Here is a 19,792-nt window from a genome sequence, read left to right as displayed (position 1 = left end):
AGCATCAACGGCTAAATGTGTATGTCTGTGAGCTATGCATTTAGAAACACATATTAGGAAAAAAATTACCTGAACAAATTTATTGGTCTGAAGAGCTACTGATGTTTGTTGCCAAAGCTGACTGTTCGCAATGTCATTTTGGAATGCATTTGTGAATATTGAATGAAAGGGCATGCAATCCTACAATCCAAAAAATGGAAAGTAATACATTTCTAGATTAGTAGAAGTTCCATCTGGTTCAGTTTTCTCCCCACAGATTTAAGCAAAAAAGCTATTTAAATAGACCCATGCTAAAATTAAGATGTAGTGTTGAATAGTACTCTCAACCAATCTTCTATTAATAAAACATGCTTAGGAAGAGAACTTTCCTCGAACTGCATTTATTACTCAACACATAAAATATTGTAAAACAAAAACAAGCTAGCAATTATATAACCTATTCTGGTTGCCTTGTAGTAGCAGAGGGAGTATTAAACTTTAAAAAAATATATTCAACAGCAAAACACACTTTACTGCTTATTCATATTTTGTTACTTAATCTCAAGCATCAAAACATTCAAGCAACAAGTCAAAAGATTCAGCAGAATTTAATCATCAAAACACTGAGTATTTTCAAACACAGACAGAAGAACATCATTCAATGGATTTCAAGCATTTACAAGAGTAATGATTGTGCACAGTGATTTTTAATGCATTTTTTGAACAAATTATTTAAGCTTAGACTCACCTGGGGTCCAACAATAGCCTTAGCTGTTTCTGATATTTTTGCCAGGTTTTTAGCACACTCCATTTCTGTAGGGAGGGGGAAAAATCAGTTTCACATAGTAAATGTGAGTGGCAAGAACAAACACATAGCAACATACAACACAGACACTATTTGGGTACAATCTTTCAGTAACAGGAAACAGGCAGTAGTTCCATTCATTTCAGTGAACAGCTACTAATTTAGAAATCACATTACTGACAGTCTGTAGCACAATCCTGACAACAGATTTAATTCCATCATGACAAAGCTCATTAGGTGCCAGAAAGAGCCACTCACCCAAGTTAAGCTTTTTCTCTAGCCATGCAATTATGTCCTTCGTATACTTTGACCATGCTTTAGCATAGGACAGAGCCGATTCAATTCCATTATCACTTCTTAGGAGAACACTATCAATTTCTTCAGCTCTAAAGTGCCCTGAAAATAAAACGTCAATTGCAAAAAAGTGAATTTTAGACATGACCACACACAGCAGCAGCAAAGCCAGTATCAGTCAACTGTGAAGACTAAAGCAGCTCTGATCTTGGATTCTCTTTAATGCCAGTTGACACTAACCAGAACTGACAGGGATTTTAGAACAAATTAAAGGGTCACAGAATTATATCTTAACAAATCATATGGCCAACATAAAACTTTCTTCCATAATGACCTAATATAAAAAGTTTACTCAAATAGCTGAAGTTCATTCTCCCACTTCTGTACAAGTTTTGCAATTCTAATGTGACTTACTCCAATCCTAAAATATTCCTTGAAATATCAGTGATTTCCCTTCTTCAATATGTTATAGTTAGCAAAAACGTGGCATTGTTTTACATTTTATTAGCTTAAATCTCTGCTTACCTACAGGTAAAACAAGACACAAAATCACTGTACATGTAAGAAATGCTTACCTGTCCCTTGAATGTCATCCCTTTCATGCAATGATCCCCCAGAATCTACAGAAAGGTTTTCAAAAGACTGGCATAATACAAAATACAATCCATTAGTATCAACTAAATACATGCATTACTAAACATTTAAAATGCAAGATATCCTAGAAAGCTTTAAAAAAATGTTGTACTGATACAGCAAGAGAATTTTATTTATTTATTATTTTATTTATTTTCTAAACTTATATACCGCCCAAACTTTTGTCTCTGGGCAGTTAACATAAAATAATTAAAATACATATAAAAGTTAAAACAAATCAACAGTTTAAAATTGAATGAAATGAAGTGGATAGCACTCATGCCTAATAACTTCAATCCCATTTTAAATCTACAATGGTCACAGAGGCCAATACCATCTATACACCAAAGAAAACTGCAAGGGTAAAACATTTTAAAGGAGCTTTTTAAAACTTTGAGGGAGCTCATAAACACAAGGAGGTCATTTTTCTTTAAAGAAAAAAGTGACAAGTTTACCAAAGGCCTTTCTGTGTAGTCAGAGCATGGCCTCAGTGTAGGAGAAGAGGAATACAGTCTCCAACTAATTATATTTATTATACCTTTTAAAAGATGCAGGAAATACCAGCAATGAGAATAAGTTCAATTGCATCAATAATCACTAATATCCAGTAGGTGACTATGGAACTTGTGCAAACATTACACATAGAAATTCAATGATTCCACTTGATAGTTCACTTAACAGCTATTGGGATTGCTTTCTGAAGAACATATACTACTGCTTCAAAGTTTGTCAAAATGCAAAAAGAAAAAAAAGAAAAATAGGCCTTTGAGGGAAAGGTATCTGAACACTTCAACAAGTGAAACATGAATACACATTTATTATACCAAAAGAATTCAGCAGAGAAACAAAATCCACTTAACACGCAATGCCTCAATCACCTATACGTTAAAGCATATTATGCACACTTAACATCAACCGCATGACTTCAACCAATCAGGGGAGTACTCAAGATGACAAATTAATTGATGATTAATGATTAATTGATGATTAAACAAATTATCTTTTCCCTGACCAGTTCACTAGAAAGTTGTTTTTGGCTGATGATATAGACCATAGTTTCCTCAGCTGGACTTGTGGTAGTGAATATTATTATGTCCCCTTTGTTAAGTGGGACCCAACTTGTTTTGCATTTAGATGGGAGACAACATGTAATGCAGTGCTGTAAGGTATTCCCCTTAGAGAATGGGACCACAGTTCAGTGGAAGAGCATGTGCATGCAGAAGGCCCCCAGGTTCAATCCCTGGTATCTTCAGGTAGGGATAGGAGAGACCCCTGCCTGTAACCTTTAAAAGCTGCTTCCAGAAAGCATAGGCAATACTGAACTAGATGGATTAATGGTCTGACTCTGTATAAGGCTATGCTCCTATGCAGGTGATATGACAGAGGCATTGTAAATCTCCCTTATACAGAATCAGAACACTGGCCCATCTAGCTCAGTACTATTTATACAGACTGGCAGTAGGGATGTGCACAAACCTGTCTGGTGTTCTATTCTTATAACGCCGAACAGGTTTGGAATCCCCGTGTTCGAACTGGTTTGAACATGGGGGCGGCTTTAAGGATGGGGAGGGTGCACTTCCCCCCACCCCCACCATGCATCCATCTCCGGCGCTCTGTATATAAATAGTCCAGTGGGGCAGCAGTCTACCTCCTTGCTGCCCCGTTGTTTCACTGACTGGAAGTGACCGGAAGCGTCGTGTGCACGTCGCAGACGGGCACACGCCATGCGTGCATCGTGCGCCTGCCCGGCACTTCCAGTTAGTGACACAACAGTGTGGCAAGGTGGTATGCTGCTGCACCACCAGACTATTTATACACAGAGGCGCACGTGGGGGGGCACACCCTCCCCCATCCTTAAAGCCAGAACCGCATCACCATGAGCTTGAAGGGAGCCATTTCTGTGCACATCCCTAACTGGCAGTGGCTCTCCAGTGGTTCAGACAGGAGTCTCCTGCTCCTGTGAGGGACTGAATTTGGGTCCTTCTGCATCCAAAGTATGTATCACAGAACTATGCCCCATTCAGCATGGCTGCTCATTCATCCCATTGTGGTGTCTATTCATGCTTTTTTTTTTTTTTTTGAGTGCTTTCGGAAATAACAAGTTTTTCTAGTAAGAACTAATTAGCCTACTTTCCTTTATCTCTACAACTGCAACGTGTCTTTACACGTGCAACGTGTGCATACGTGCGCCCGGTACTTCCGGCTGAAGAAGCAGAAGGGGCAGCAGGGAGGTATGCTGTCGCTCCAAGGAATTTTACCTAACTTCAGTGCCGGTGGGGGGGAAGTGGGGGGAGGGGTAAATGCACCCTCCCCTGCCCTTAAAGTCCTACTCCCCACCCCCGTCGAACATTCGAACCAGCCAGTGTTCGAACCTGTTCGGAGTGCACATCCCTAGTTTGGAGTAGATGACATCATCACAAACTATGCCAATGAGTTTTCCCCATGTGCCCCTACAGCTGTAGCAAATTTGGTTCAAATTGGTTAGGTGGTTCACATGTTAGCCCACTTGCACCTCAAAAGTTTATGCATCTGTCATCTTGGATTGGGGTGGATGACATTACAATCTACGCCATTGGGGTTCATATTGGTCCAGGCATTGCGAAGCTGATGGGGAGGGGGGACACACAAAGTATGACGGGTGATCTCATAAGCCTACTGGAAGGTCACTAGGCTAAAAGTCACACAAAGATGACAGTCGGACAAAATAGATTAATGGGAAACTATGCCTGTATATTAGCTTCAGCTCCCTTAAAACATTAATATCTGTTTCTGTCAAGTGTGTCAAGCTGACCTGATGTTGCCTAGATGATTTCCCATCAGGAAGTAATATAATATTAAAAATAAGTGATATCACAAGCTAGTGCCATTATATGTGAAGCTGAAACATTTAACACAAAAGAGTATTAGACAAAGAGAGGTCAAGAGGGTTGGCCAATGAATTATTGTCAACAGACCATCTAGTATTTGATTGTCGTCAAAAACTGTAGCCAAAAATTGTCAAAGATTCTATGAAGCCATGATGCTGATGCCTGAAGAACTGGCCTTTTGCCTAAGATAGCACAACTGCCTTAAAATGTGACTTTTGTTTAAAGTGTTGCTATATAAAAATAAATAAATAAATAAGTGTTGCTATTACTCTGCTTTATTTTTGCTTTGATTGTACTCATAGGCTGATGCTGGCATTATTATTATTATTAATTTCTTGTTTAGCAATAGCAATAGCAATAGCACTTACATTTATATACCGCTCTATAGCTGGAGCTCTCTAAGCGGTTTACAATGATTTTAGTATATTGCCCCCAACATTTTACCGACCTCGGAAGGATGGAAGGCTGAGTCAACCTTGAGCCCCTGGTCAGGATCGAACTTGTAACCTTCTGGTTACAGGGCGGCAGTTTTACCACTGTGCCACCAGGGGCTCATTGTTTACACAGTCAGACAGGTGTTATTGACTGGTTTGTTTTATCCAGACATCAAGTCCTTCCCAAGTACCTGGGATGGGTGAATTTTATCATCAATACTGTTGGTTATTATAGATATCGTCGCAAAATATAGGCTGTTCCCAGTAAAGCTGCTTTTTGTAATTGGCTGATGGTGATTTCTGTGGCCCCTATGGTGTTGAGGTGCTCTTCAAGGTCTTTTGGAACTGCACCCAGGGCGCCAATTACCACTGGGATTATTTTGGTCTTTTTCTGCCACAGCCTTTCAATTTCAATTTGTAGATCTTTGTATTTTGTGATTTTTTCTATTTCTTTTTCTTCTATTCTGCTATCCCCTGGTATTGCTATGTCGATTATTTTGACTTGTTTTTCTTTCTTCTCGACTACAGTTATATCTGGTGTATTGTGTCCAGGCATCATCATCATCATCATCATTATTGCTGCTACTGCTAACTGCTTACTGCTACTGCTACTAATACAACATTTACATCCTGCTCTTTCTCCAAGGAGCCCAGAGCGGTGTACTACATATTTAAGTTTCTCCTCATAAAAACCCTGTGAAGTAGGTTAGGCTGAGAAAGAAGTGACCGGCCCAGAGTCACCCAGCAAGTCTCATGGCTGAATGGGGATTTGAACTCGGGTCTCCCCGGTCCCAGTCCAGCACTCTAACCACTACACCATGCTGGCTCACATTTGAAAACAATCTATATATATATTTCTCCTAGGTGTGTCAGGGAAAATGCATCCCGTCAGCCCAGCTGACTGGCTGGCACACCCAGGAGGAGGAGAATTGGTCGCTGTGAGCCATGGCCACTGGCGGGCCCAGCCTGGCGATGGGTGGTGACCGCGGGCCCGGCCACAGCGAAGTGGTGGCGGGCCCAGCTGAGGGCCGAGATGGTGAGGCGGCCGGCCAGTGGCCAGCCCCGATACCAGGGCAGAAGGTGGGGGTGGGGGGGAGGTGGCTGGCCTGCCGCTGGCCGCAAAGACTGGCAAGCGGCGGCAGTGGGCACGGCAGGCTGCGGAGGCGGCACTTAGTGTTGCGGCCCCGCCAGCGGGACAGGCCGCGGAGGCGGCTCTGGGCCAGGCGTGCCGGCCAGGCCAGGAGAAGCCCATGAGAGATTGGAGTGGGAGGGAACCGGGCGGCGGGACTTTCCTGTTCGACGCCCGGGAGGAGGAGTGGTGGCCGGGTAAGTAGAAATTTTAAAAATGCAGGGGGAAGGAGAGGGCAGGGGGAGGGCAGGAGAGACTGGGGCAGGAGGATGAGAGGGAGGGGAGGGTGAGAGAGGGAGGGCAAGAGAGAGTGGGGTGGGAGGGAGGGGAAGAGAGGCAAGAGTGTGGGGCAGAAGGGAGGGAGAGAGGGAGAGTGGGGCAGGAGAGAGAAGGGAACAGCCAGCCCCAAAGAGCGCACAGATGCTCTGTGCGGGTTGGCTAGTTTAACATTAATGCATCTAAATGCTGTTTTTAGCAGCATTTCCTTCAAGAATCAAAACAACCTATACAAAACGGGCCAGTCTCAAACCAGCTCTTTGAAATTATATGCAAGTTATGCTGATAATGCTTTAAAATGGCACCCTTCACTTTTGAGTATCATTAAACTGGGACCACATTTTAGAAGCAGAGTACAGTTTCAAATGAATAAGCAACTGAAGGGACAACATTAGCAGGGTTTCTCTTTTATTTCCCATTTCTGGACTGGACAAACAGCACTAATTTCATGCACAGCTTTGTAGATTTATTCCACCCTGGATTGTTTGGCCAGCTGCCAAGGAGGAAGCCTTGAAAGGCCATCATGAAATTCCTGATATTATACAGTTTCTTATTGTGCTCTCTTAACAATGTGACTTGAACAAGACACACCTTTTCCTACTCCTGAGTCAACAGAGTTTTGATTTGATGGTTCTCCATTGTCCAGCTTAACAGCAGTTCTTTAGTCATTATCTCCAATTCATGCAAACAGCATGGCAACTGTGGGAAGATCCTACACCACTTCTACTCATCACAATCTCCTTTACCATGGTCCTGCTTTAATGGAGGGACTGTGAACCCTACAACTTCTCTGTTTAGATATGCATTTCCCCTAAGAAACAAGTTAGTAACTTGTGTACACTCTTGGACTGAACCTTGTTCCTCAATACTAAAGGTGGTGGTTGTGGTCAGAAATGCTCTGCATTCCTGGAAAAGGTGCATCTGGTTCCTCTGACACATGACTGGTCACATTCAGACAGAATGTGGGCTGCCTTTGAAGAGTGCTGGAGAAAAATCATTTAGCAAAAAATATGGCCACTTGGGTATTGACTGATGCATACTGTTTGATAACATTACACCATTATAATATCATTTTCATCACTTGCTGACTTGTTTCTCTTCCCAGTTCAAAGTTCCAGTTTTGATTCCGAAAGCTTTCAACTGTTTGGCATGCGAATATTTTACAGAGCCCTAGTAACCCACTAAATGCTTAGATTTTTGTTGCATGGAACAGGTCCCTGTATGGCAGACAGGTATGTGGAACAGGAGCTTCTCAATGTTGTCCATTCTGTAGAATTCTTCCCCCCCCCCGCCCCAAATTCAGTTGGCTTCTGTCCTTCCGAGTCCAGGTCAAAGCAGCAAGCTTTTGGCCTGGCTTGGTAACTGGCTTCTTTTCAGGGTTGGTGTCTTTCTTTTAGAATTTTGTTGGAGTTCTATCTATAAGGTGCTAAGGTGATACATGGCATGCGCGACACACTGGAGGTGCCTGGAATGTATGTGTGGCACGCTGGAGGTGCCTGGATCACAGAGCTGCGTGTGTGTCAAGCCCAGTCAGAGGCAGCGGTGGGGGCAGACCTGGAGCTCCATTTGGGAGCTACTCCAGACCTGCGAGGAGGAGCGGGAGCAGAGGAATCTGAGGCTCAGGTGAAGGTGGAGAGGTCTCTGGGGTGAGAGGGCTGTAGTGGGGGGCGTTGGGTGCAGAGAGCAATACAGTACTAGCGCACAAATGCTCTGCACCCATCAAGCTAGTTTATTATTGTGTATACTTTTTATCTACTTTTATAAACAGTCGTGTTGCTTAGAGGGTCTACATGCTTGAAAAGACACGGTAAAATGTGTTAACAGATAAAATACATTATCTGAAAGAGGCCAGGGAAAGAAAGAACAGCAGAACTCACATCAACTTTGGAACAAGAAGCTAGCCAAAGAATGAAGCTAGCCAAAGAAGAATTAAGAGTAGCAGTTCCCTCAGCCAGGCAATGGGTTATAATTTTAGCCAAGTTATTCATTTCCTTAATAATTAAAACTGCAATCAAATGAATAGCTGCACTTCACTGAAAGCAACATAATGTTTGTGCACTTTGTCATGAATAAGATTGTAACCTTAATTCAGGATTATGGTTTTAAACCTTTTCTACTGTAACTGTTGCAATAATAGAAACAAAGCTACATCTCTCAGTACTGCTTTTACTTATACACATAGTGGAAGTGATAGGTAAATGCTAGAGGAGTATCTTTTAACCCATTTTGATAAAGCTGGCCAGCACATTAGTCAGTTCAGACACGTGGGTTTACTGACTTTCAAACCAGGATGTGAAGCCATCTTCAAACACAGGTTTCATATCCTGGTTTCGAAGCAAAAGTTAAATCACAGTTCTCAGTTTCACATAAGCTGTGGAGCGATGGCTTAAATAAACTGGAATACTGAAGAAAATAAGCAAAGGAGCACATGGGCTGGTTAGAAGGTATATTCACATACCAAAAAACCATGTTTCCCATTATATCTGAACTAGTATGTTTAAGCCCGTTTTAATAACGGGCTCTAGTTACGGTGCTCCTGGCCCCCTGCTGCCATTCCCCCTCTCTTCACCGCTCGTCCGGCCGCCCTCCCAGCTGGTTTTTGATCCCCCCTCCCCCCCTACTATTTTTCCCCATGGCCACGTGCCCTCCCAGCTGCTTTTTCCAACCCCCCCCCCACACACACACGTTTAAGGGCCAAATCGGCCCATGCACTTACCCCCTGGCCGCAGCGAACAAAAAAAGGGGCCTGACGGGGCCAGAGCGCCGCTGCCTCGCCCGTACTTCCGTGGCGGCCGCCGCTGCCATCAAGGCCAGTCAGCCCGCCGTGGCTGCCACTGCCTCACCCACACTTCCCGTACTTCCGTGGCGGCTGCCGCCGCCATCGCAGCCAGTCGCCCCACCACGGCCACCGCCACCTCTGGCCAAGGCCGAGGCCGCAGCTCCGCCGCCGCCTCGTCAGCACTCTGATCCCGTTGGCGGCGGCCGCTTCTCTTAGGCCGCCGCTTCTCGGGCCCCAACATGGCCGCCCATATCTGGGCTGCCGTATCTTTTTGGCCCGATCTGGGCATGCGCTCCGCGGGAACACGCCCTAGGCTTTTATTAGATAGGATTGGCTCTGTGAAGTTCAAACACGTTTCCACATTACTAGAAGAGAGCTTTCACCAGCTAAACATATGAATTTCTCATTCACATAGCTTCATCTAACCAACAGGATGAAAATACAATTGGTGTATGTGGAACTGCATCCCTATGGTCTCCATGCTCACCAATTCTGCTGTATCAAATATCTATCCTGCCTTACTGAAATGCTGCCACCTACTAACTGGTACTTACTACTGATTAATAGGTGCGGTACTTACTAACTTCTGAAATATTCAGCAAATATGTCCTACTTCACTGATACTGCAATAGTCCAAAATAATCATTGGTCAATAAGCTAAGCAATCAGGAAGAGGCTACAAACACCTGTGCTTGATGCGGCCTTTGGCAAAGGACAAATTACTGATGAATGTGTGGACTAGGCACCATATCACTGGTCAGAGGTTGATACTGCAAGCCTTGGCAATGTTTAGTTGCATCAATAACACAGTAATAAAATATCCAACTACCAAATATAGTTTTGCTTACTACTCATCTTCTTATCTGAGGTCCACTTAGCCCAAGCACCTTAATTACACACAATTCTTAATCCTCCCATTCAATAAACTACTGTAATTTGGTTCTTACATATGTTGACAACTAGTCTGATTTAGAATCTAGAAATTCTGAATTGGTTCCTACAACACATTTGTATATGCTCTCTTTTCAACATGATTTTCTTTCCTGTTGGATATTCAAGTGGGGAAAATGCTCTCTGCTACAACAATCACACTAAAACAAAAAAAAAATTTTAAACTTGCAAGAATATATTCATCTTACCTGACTCTGCCGAGATACAGGAAGACCCAATGCCGAGCCATTGTCTACATCTCCCATAAGGAAGTCTGAAACTCTGCAATGAGAACCAGAAGCCGGGGCGGGGGAGAAGAACACACGCTTACATATTGCCTTGTTACAGAAAGAAACAAAGTCTCTACCCAACATTTGAGACAGAAATCAGTCAGTAGCAAAATTATTATTTTATTATAAATGAAAATCACACAGTTCAAGCAACAATATGCTGATTATCAATTCAACAAAACTTGCTTTAGATGGGAATAGTACATTCTTCTGGACACTGGTTGGACATGGCAGTCTCAGCTCCTTCTTGGAAAAGAGTAACATTTACTGTAACTGGAGAGCCCATGGGCAAAACTCTGATGGTGGAAAGAGCCAACCAGGAAGACTGCAGAAGCAGTTGCAAGGAAGGGCTAGGGCACTGATGTTACATACTGAAGTATTTGTTACTCACATGTTTCCAAAGGTGAATGCCAGTATGTCAATGGAAGAGAATATTTCACTTAAGACTTCTCGCTTGTTGTCCTCATTCACTTCCTTGAAGTTCACAGCTAAGAAGAAAAACAAAGAAAATACACTGTATGCTAATCAGGCAACAGGCCATGAAACTGTTCCCAGATCAGACCATAGAAGGCTATTAAAGGTGCCAGGGGCAAGGTAGTGATTGTGTGGCTGATGGCTAGGAAAATATTGGGTGACTAGTTGCCCAGACCCTTTACAAGTGGCTCTCATTACCCACAGTTTCAACCACCGTGGTTTCATGTATTTGTGGACGCATCTTAGGGACCTGGTTTCTTTAGCAATGGTATTAAAAATAGGCTAAAATTTGCCTGTTTGCCATTCTGAGTGGCAGGAAATGACTTCCAATGTCATTTCCAGGCACCATTTTACAGTGCAGAGGCAATTTGTGGTTCTTAAAAAATTCCTATAACAATCTCACAGGAATTGGGGGGCATTGCTGAAGACATGGAAAGAAAGGTACAGTACTTTGTTTCTCTTATTTCTGCCTCCTCCCTGTTTTTTTAGCCCTTTGTGTGTGTGTAGGACCCTAGCCCTGGATTCTCATAGGGTTAAGGTTTTGTTATTCGCACCTATAGGTGAGAATGGAAGCCCCGTGAATAACAAGGGCCACCTGTATATATTTACTGGTAGCACCTAAGCATTCAAATAACTATTCAAACCTAGTGTGTGAGGTTATTAACTCAAACTCAGTATGAGGCCTACTGCCTACACTTTTTAACTGCATTTACACAGACTCCCTTCAGGACTGTCACCACAGAGCGGTGACATGCATGAAAGTACCCAATACTGTTTAACTACAGAGAACCTGGGAAGTATGAAATTCTAACACACATATGTGACAAAATACACTAAAATACTTATTGACCGTTCATTCATTTTAGCATGTAACACAAGTTTATAGAATAATTCTGTGCACATTTATTAAACAAGAGCAGGTAGTTACTATAAAGACTAGTGTTTTTCCATGAACCAAGTAGTACTCTTTAATGATATTGACATTTCAACTGTGTGTGATTTAATATTTTAGTTACAACTCATATTACTGCCATACTCACATTATCACAACAATTCACAGCATTTACTGGAAGAGGAAGTAGTAGCTATTCTCTAGTCTTACAGAGGATTGGCAGAGTGTGATTTCCACTTTCCCTCTGTCATTTTCTATTCAGACACAGAACAGGAGACAGGTATGTTTTAAGGTGCCATTAGATCAAATGAAGCAACTGGGCTGCAGGAGTCGCTGTCAGCTGCTCCCATCAAGGATTTCTGAGGGATCCTAGCAAAATCAATGCCAATCATTTCAATCCTTAATTTCCTTTCTCACTATTTTCCTTTCACAAAAACCCTTACTCTCAAAATGCAATCTATTTGTCTCATAACTGACTATTTAAATCAACCTCCTCTTTAATACTTAAATCCATTGAAGAACCTCTCACCAATCATGTGCATAACTTTTGATACTGATTTAGCAGAAATGTAGGCTAAGTCAGTTCAAGCAAAATGTTTCAAATATACAAGAACAGGCACCGAACATAAATTAGAAGATTGCTAACTTCTAGCCAGGAAATGTGCAAAATGGGTTTAGTTCTAAGAAGCTCACATAGCTTACGTAATTACTTTAAAGTTTCCTGCCAGGTGTCTAAACATGAATAGATAACAAAAACAATTAATATAGTAAACCGGATATTCCATTAGATTTCCTTTATGAAAGGAAAAGTTTTTACCAGTAAATTAATATAAATTAACTCTTCTATTATATAATTCTGTAATAGGTAATAAGATGTTCAAGTTATACTGATTTTAGGGGTGAAGACAGATATTCTAAGTGTAGTAGAAGAGTCTATGACACACATTTTCTGCCTTGAAAAGGAATGCAGCAAATGAATGCAGAAAACCACTTCTACCTGACTTTAGAATATATATATTTGTGTCCATAAGTATTTTTCCAGTCTAATTAACTCTTGAACTAAGCAGTCCTTTATTGCCCAAATTACTGTTTTCAGGAAACAGACTAAAGTGACTGCCAAAATTACCAAATATGCCAGATACGATGAATACTCTATCTAGTACAGTTACAAGGCAAGCGTATTTTGATGTATGATGATACGAAAGCTACTATACACCGCAACCAAATTCCAAAAGCAAGTATAGAAATAAAAAGATTTAAATTTATACTCTGTAGTTCACAGGAAAAAACTGTAGCCAAGATTAGTTTACAAAGTTCAACTGAGAGAGAGAGAGAGAGAGAGAGAGAACTCCAAGTATATTAATAAAATCCAAGTTGTTTGAACTGTATCATCTTAAGAAGAGGTTGCCTGAAAAAACACAAACGCTTCCCCAGGGAACAGGGAAACCAATGCCTGTTTCTACAGCATTTCCAACACAAAAAGTTTTTAGAAACAAGTGCCAGTTATTTCAACAAAACTTATATTCCAAGTAAATATGTTTAGGATTAAAGCTTTTACTCATAATCTAAAGTATCAGAAGAGCCCCCCCACCCACATCCAAATTAAGAGGAAATTATGTGTTTCTATTTTAATTAGATACAGACACACTAAAGTTCAAGGCTCCTACCTTCTTTCCGAAACACTTTCATCCAAATATTCCTTAAGTTTTCCTTTCGGTCACTACTGGCACACTAATATAACCAACACAGCTTTGAACAGTCTTTCCCCAGGACATCCTGACTGTATACAATAGTACTGGCAACAATGAGGAGTAGTACAGTTTCCATGTCTGCAACAGCAACTATCTATGCAGCTACATTTTCAAGTGAGTACACAACTTAGTGGAAATAGGAAGGATATAAGATGAACAAATGCAACCAACAACCATTTGAAAAACCACAAATCTATGAGCTTTTTAAGAACCGAGCATGACAACCTAGCAGTGTATTTGCCATCTATGTAACAAGTGTTCTACCTGGAATTATAAATATACACATCTATTTAAAATCACATGAGCATTTCAAGATTACATTGTATTCTTTTCAGGGCCAAGGACATTAGAAACTCAAGCAGCTTAATGCATCAGATACTTGAGCAGGATTCTGCAATAGTAATATGATTGCTAATTGTTAGAAAAGCAAATTCACTTCTTAAGATAGAATCTGATACTTTTTTAGTTTGAGGCCCAAGACATTAAAATTCTTGTATTCCCTCTAATTACATATTATTGTTTTTTAAAAACATGTAGCAAGATGTTTTGGCAAAAGAAACCCCAGATACAAGTAGAAAGTAATGAAAGGGAAATATAGAAGGGAGTGGTACGGTAGCAGAATTACTAATTTTGGAACTAACCACAAACTTCATATTGCTATTCTAAGGCCCTTGTGCCAGATTCTTTACTGAAACTTTGCTTTGTGATTTGTTAGCCTTGGACTTTCTACCAGATTGCTGAAACATGGAACTCCTCACAGTGTTGCAAACTGAATGCTCTCAGGAGTTGAAATTCCATTCATGATCATAATTCTCCCAGGCCTTTCTCAATTTTTACACAGTAACAACACACTTGGGTAAACATAAACAAACACACACACACACACCCCTCTCAGCACACTGTACTTGATATTTTATTCCCACTATGTGTATCACTTCAGGGGAACAATTTTTCTAAATGTAAATGCCACTTCAATTAATTTAAAATGCATGATTTGGTGGTGTTGGTGGTGGTGTCAAATAGTAAACTACATTTTATCCACCTCAAACAGTAATAAAAAGTTACACCATATGTCACTGATATCAGGAGGCCCTGGTACCTAGATCTTGAACATACTAAGTATGGGTTCATGGATGCAAACTGGTGACCAGCAGTATATGCTTGTTACCCAGTGGGCCAGGCAAATTTCACTCTAAATATGAGCAACAGGCTTTATACAGACAAAACTATGCCTCTGGAAAAAACTTTATTTCAGCATGCACGAGGATCTAATTGTATAGCAGATTTTAAAAATTGTTTTTAATGTTGTTTTAGAATATTTTTTAAAAAATTTAAATTGTTGTGTTTTAAATTTCTTGTTTTTGTTTTTAACTAATGTTTTAATATTGTTTTTATCTTCCTGTAAACCGCCCAGAGACACAAGTTTTGGGCGGCATAAAAATATGTAAAATAAACAAACAAAATATTTTGAAGTTAAAAACTTTGCTGAAGTTGAATTCCAGATGCATCCTGATCTATCAGAAGCACCCTTACTCCAAGGGGAGGTCATGTGCCCATACTTGAACAGAATAGTGGACAATTAAGTTATCATGCAAGATCTCTCTTTCCTAGAGTTTCTTCCCCCCAGTTGTGGTAACCATCCATTTTGGCAGGATAACAGATTGGTGCATGCTTGAAGACTGATGCAGGGATAAGCCATGGCAAGAGAGCCATTTTTCACCACAGTTTCTATGGACACTGGAAGGAAGGGATTCCTTCTAGGAGTATGCTCATCCTGATTCAAAATGGCTTTGTTTAAGGCAGCCATCATGGAGGCTTTCAAGAGAACAAACTGTTTACCAGGGCACATAGATATTTCTGGCCAGGCCTTGCAGCTTGCGGCTCTCAGGCCAAATGACCAAAATTCATTTGTGGATCTCTAAAACTGAACAACATGGACAGGGTGCAGCAGTCATAGTGGAAGCATGTTTTACTGAGAAGCTCTACCCAATTAGAACTCTGACACAGTATTTAGCCTCAAGGGACAATTACAAGGGTCACCTTCTCAGGCATGAGAACCTAACAAAGCACCATATTCATCCATCCTCAAGTCAGCACTTCAAGATAGTCATACTTTAAATATGATAAGGATCCATTCATCTCAGATTGGGGCAGCTTCGGTTGCAGAAGCCGTAAGATTGAAAGAGCAGATGAAGGGTACAGGCAGATGGTGATCCACATTTGGGGGTGGGTTTTTTTGCCCCTCATTGCATGTACAATTGCAAAAAAAAAAAAGCTGTTGGGAAGCAGACTTGAGCTGAAATTTGAATGCCTAGCTAGACAACTTCTTACATTTATGCTTATATGTTTGGTTGTTAATGGTTTTATCTTTTATAGAGGTGAGCATGAAGAGAGATCTCAAGACAGTTCTAATCTGCAGACACAGCATCACCTTCTGGGTTGGCAACCATGCCCACTGTTCCAGTTATGGAACGCAGCTTGGCATCAGTGTGATGAGAGTGAATTGGTGTACAAGATGGGACATGATGTGGACTTGCTGCTGCCCACACTCTTCTAGTACATGAGCGATCTCCCAGCACCACACATCCTTGTTGTTCATTTAGGGGAAGAGGACCAAGGCCAGTGCACATTGAAGTGCCTGAGGAACAGGGCTAGAGCAGACCTGTCTTAGAGCCTCAATGGCCTGGGGTAGTGATAAGCTGCTCTGAACTTTTGCAGCACAGGACCTGAAGAGTCCTGGGGTTTTTGAAGGCCACAGACAGGGTTCATCAGAAAGAAAGTTAACTGGAATATAGTGTTGGGTAGGGGCCATTATGTGGCCCACCTGATATAAAAATATTCTTTACCATTCCTTTACAAGAATGATGGAATACATCTCTCAGAAGAGGACTACATTTTCCTGAAGGATCTGCAACAAGGCTGGCATGAAATAATTCTGCACAAATGAGGAGAGAAGAGGGGGACTAAACAGAGGCTAGTTTCTTCCAAAGAAGAGATAGTGCAGGTAACAAGATCAGTTGGAACAACAGTGAGCATCCTTGAGACATCTAACCAAGTTCATCAGACCAGCTTCTCAGGGGCTGCAGCCTTGAGAACTGAGAAAGAAAACCTCTTGGGGCAGGTTAACTCACCCACCCAGAGTTATGTGGTTCATGGTAGAGGGGGAAGGCATTAATTCAGGAATAGCTTCCCTCATCACACCATTAGATGCGAGGCAAGGAGGAAACAGCAGCAGATGTGAATAGAGCTAGGAGAGACCATGCCCTGAGATGGTGGAGGGAGAACAGGATGATGCCCAGAGACGCAAGTTTTCGGTGGCATAAAAATATGTAAAACAAACAAACATATTTTGAAGTTAAAAACTTTGCTGAAGTTGAATTCCAGATGCATCCTGATCTATCAGAAGCCCCCTTACTCACACTCACATCACACTCACAGCTACAGGACTGCCTGTACTACAAGTTACTTTAGGTAGGAAGCGTTTGTTGCAGATCCCGTTTAGATAATTCGATAGTTAAAGTTGTGACTCTGATTCCAATGCTGCTGTCTTGTCTCTTTAAACATCGTGTCAGCAACAATCACACCCTTTAATACTGCCCTGAACAATTTCTGGCCTGCAAGGACTGTTTTGTTGAGCTGTAGGCTGTGGCACCTTAATGTCCATCATGGTCATCCCTCTCTTTTTCCTGTTCTCCCCGCAGGAGCATACTCTGCTGAACTTGCCCCCAGAACTGACTGTCCCTCTTCCCCCTAGTGGGGACTGCCTGCTTGCCAGATACAGCTTCACCTCACCCATCCCTCCCTTGGCACAGCTGCTGCTTCAGGTTGGTTGCTCACTGTCACTTGCTGTTTTCCTTCATTGGAGCTTCTTCCTCCAGCAACAACTCTTCAGAAGGTACAACGCTGGGGAGGGACATAGTTGGCAAGCAAGCTGGAGTGGCAGCAGCACTGGGCAAGACAAAGCCGGATGTGGTACACAGGCAGAACATGCCTTTGGAAGGAACATCAGCGAAGGGAATAGGGGTGGCATTTTGGTCCACCTGTCCTTCTCTCGGTGCTGCTTCTGCCTTAATTCTAACACACAAAGTTTGTGGATGTTATTTATCATCTGTAAATACATTTTTTTCTACTGTACAATTCAGGTGCATTGCTTCTGATCATCATTGTAAACTTAGAACTAATGACTGAGACATTAAACATAGAACCCCCAAGAATTTATATGAACAGAATGAAACCTTCAGTTCTATTTGTTGAACAGAGATGAGTGTGAACACAGATACAAACTTATGAAGCAGCTTTGAAGATGTCACTTTCACTAAGCTTTAATCTGTAATACGAGGCTAATATTAGTCTGCTCTGACAGAGCTGTTATACAATTACTGAGGATATATGTGAAGCACCTTGCTCATTAAGGAAAAGTGCTATGTAAATGTTAAGTATTGTTATTGCTACAGATGTAGCTTTGAGAAGTAAACTCTTGATAAATTTATAAGTAGCATTTCATCGACTGAACATGCATATGTGTTAGAGAACATAGAGGGTTTTACTACCAATGATATTACAGCATTTACTCAACTAGATGATGACTGAATTTAAGATGACCGCCTTAAAAATAAGCGTTTAAATATAGGTGATACTTGTATTTACCTGAAAGGGAGAACTCTGAATTTAGGATGTCTCCTCAATTTCTAACATTAAAGAACTTGGAAAAAACTAGTCTTTATTCAGGTAAATATGGTAGTGAAATTTTATACAATTTTTTCATCAAACATCTATGGGGGAAGCAGTGTCAGGTGCATGATACACCACTTGAATTCTGATTTAGGTCATCCAACAACTTTACTACTTTCAGTTCTTATCTAGTTACCAAAACCAGAGGGGCTTCTTCCCCTTACCTTTTACTTTTGCAATGACTGTTCCTGCAGCACTCAGAATGTCAACTGAATTGAGACTCTGGTGTTTGCTAATTATCGCCTTTAGGACACGCAGCAGCTCACCCAAACGTTCATGAACAACATGATGCAGACAATCTGGATTTTCTGAAAATAAAATGGTGAAATAGTTAGCACATGGAATAGTTAATAGTTACAAAGCCACATAACAGCTATACTTGCCGCATAACACAATGCAAATAGGATTTCCCTTTGATATTAGAATTCGTTGATATCCAATCTATTCTGACTGCATAAACCAGTTCTTGGTTGAGAGGGATAACAAGAATTAGATCATTTCAAAACAGAGGATAAATAACTGCCATGTATCAACTCATTTAGAAGTTAAGGGTGAAGGCCAAAGAAAACTAAATCACACTGAATTCAAAGGCAGATATTTGAGAGACATTTAGTAAAGTGAGAATTTGCTCCAGTTCATTTTCTTCAAGTTGTATCTCTGTAGTCACTTGAAAAATGTGTTATAAAAGGATAAAATTTAGTTTTAATCAAATATCTCTTTGAAAAGGAATTGTTACATTTCAAGAATTCAGACCAGGTCACTTGGCTGAACTGCCATGTTTAAGATGGTTTCTGAAAACTTTATTTCATATGTTTCCAAGTTTCAAACCTCCCCTTCTTGGGCAAGGTGCTGGAGAGTGTGGTGGCATCTCAGCTCCAGGCAGTCCTGGATGAATCCGATTATTTAGATCCTTTCCAATCTGGCTTCCAACCTGGATATGGGACTGAAACTACCTTGGTCACCCTGGTAGATGATCTACACCAGGAGATAGAGCGAGTGTGACTCTGTTGATCCTCCTGGACCTCTCAGCGGCTTTCAATACCATCAACCATGGTATTCTTCTGGGACGTCTCGCCGGGTTGGGACTTGGGGGCACGTTTATACGGTGGCTCCACTCCTACCTGGAGGATCGTACTCAGAAGGTGATGCTGGGGGATGCCTGCACCACCCCTTGGCCTTTGGGGTGCCACAGGGATCTATTCTGTCCCCCATGCTGTTGAACATTTACATGAAATCCCTCGGAGAGGTCATCCATGGGTATGGGCTGTGCTGCCATCAATATGCTGATGACATCTTTAAGTCAGCAGACACCAGGGAGGCAGTGGATGCTCTGAACCAGGGCCTGGAGGTTTTTCTGGACTGGATGGGGTCAAACAAGCTGAAACTTAATGCCAGGGCCCTCCATTCATCATCTCAGGCCCTGCACATGGCTCTGCAACTAACAGAGATCTGATTGGCGGGGACTAGAGACAGGGCCTTTTTGGTTGTGGCCCCTTGGCTTTGGAACACCCTCCTTGAACACCCACCA

The 19,792-nt window shown here is 41.7% G+C and overlaps 1 protein-coding gene across 2 annotated transcripts in view; it reads right to left on the bottom strand.

Annotated features, from left to right (window-relative positions):
* ARHGAP29 (Rho GTPase activating protein 29) overlaps nt 1–19,792 on the bottom strand; it is a 206,511-nt gene that overhangs the window by 33,890 nt on the left and 152,829 nt on the right. For both annotated transcript variants that reach the window (XM_053249228.1, XM_053249227.1), the window contains exons 3-9: nt 18,429–18,572; nt 10,808–10,904; nt 10,336–10,408; nt 1,654–1,720; nt 1,043–1,180; nt 728–792; nt 70–180 (exon numbers count right to left, since the gene is read on the bottom strand). In XM_053249228.1, coding sequence (XP_053105203.1) covers nt 70–180; nt 728–792; nt 1,043–1,180; nt 1,654–1,720; nt 10,336–10,408; nt 10,808–10,904; nt 18,429–18,572 — 695 coding nt within the window. The remainder of the gene's footprint in view (nt 1–69; nt 181–727; nt 793–1,042; nt 1,181–1,653; nt 1,721–10,335; nt 10,409–10,807; nt 10,905–18,428; nt 18,573–19,792) is intronic.

The sequence above is a fragment of the Hemicordylus capensis genome, chromosome 4 (assembly GCF_027244095.1).
Source record: "Hemicordylus capensis ecotype Gifberg chromosome 4, rHemCap1.1.pri, whole genome shotgun sequence".
NCBI lineage: Eukaryota > Metazoa > Chordata > Lepidosauria > Squamata > Cordylidae > Hemicordylus > Hemicordylus capensis.
The sequence above is the reverse complement of the archived record's forward strand: the minus strand, read 5'-3'. Positions and strand labels throughout refer to the sequence as shown.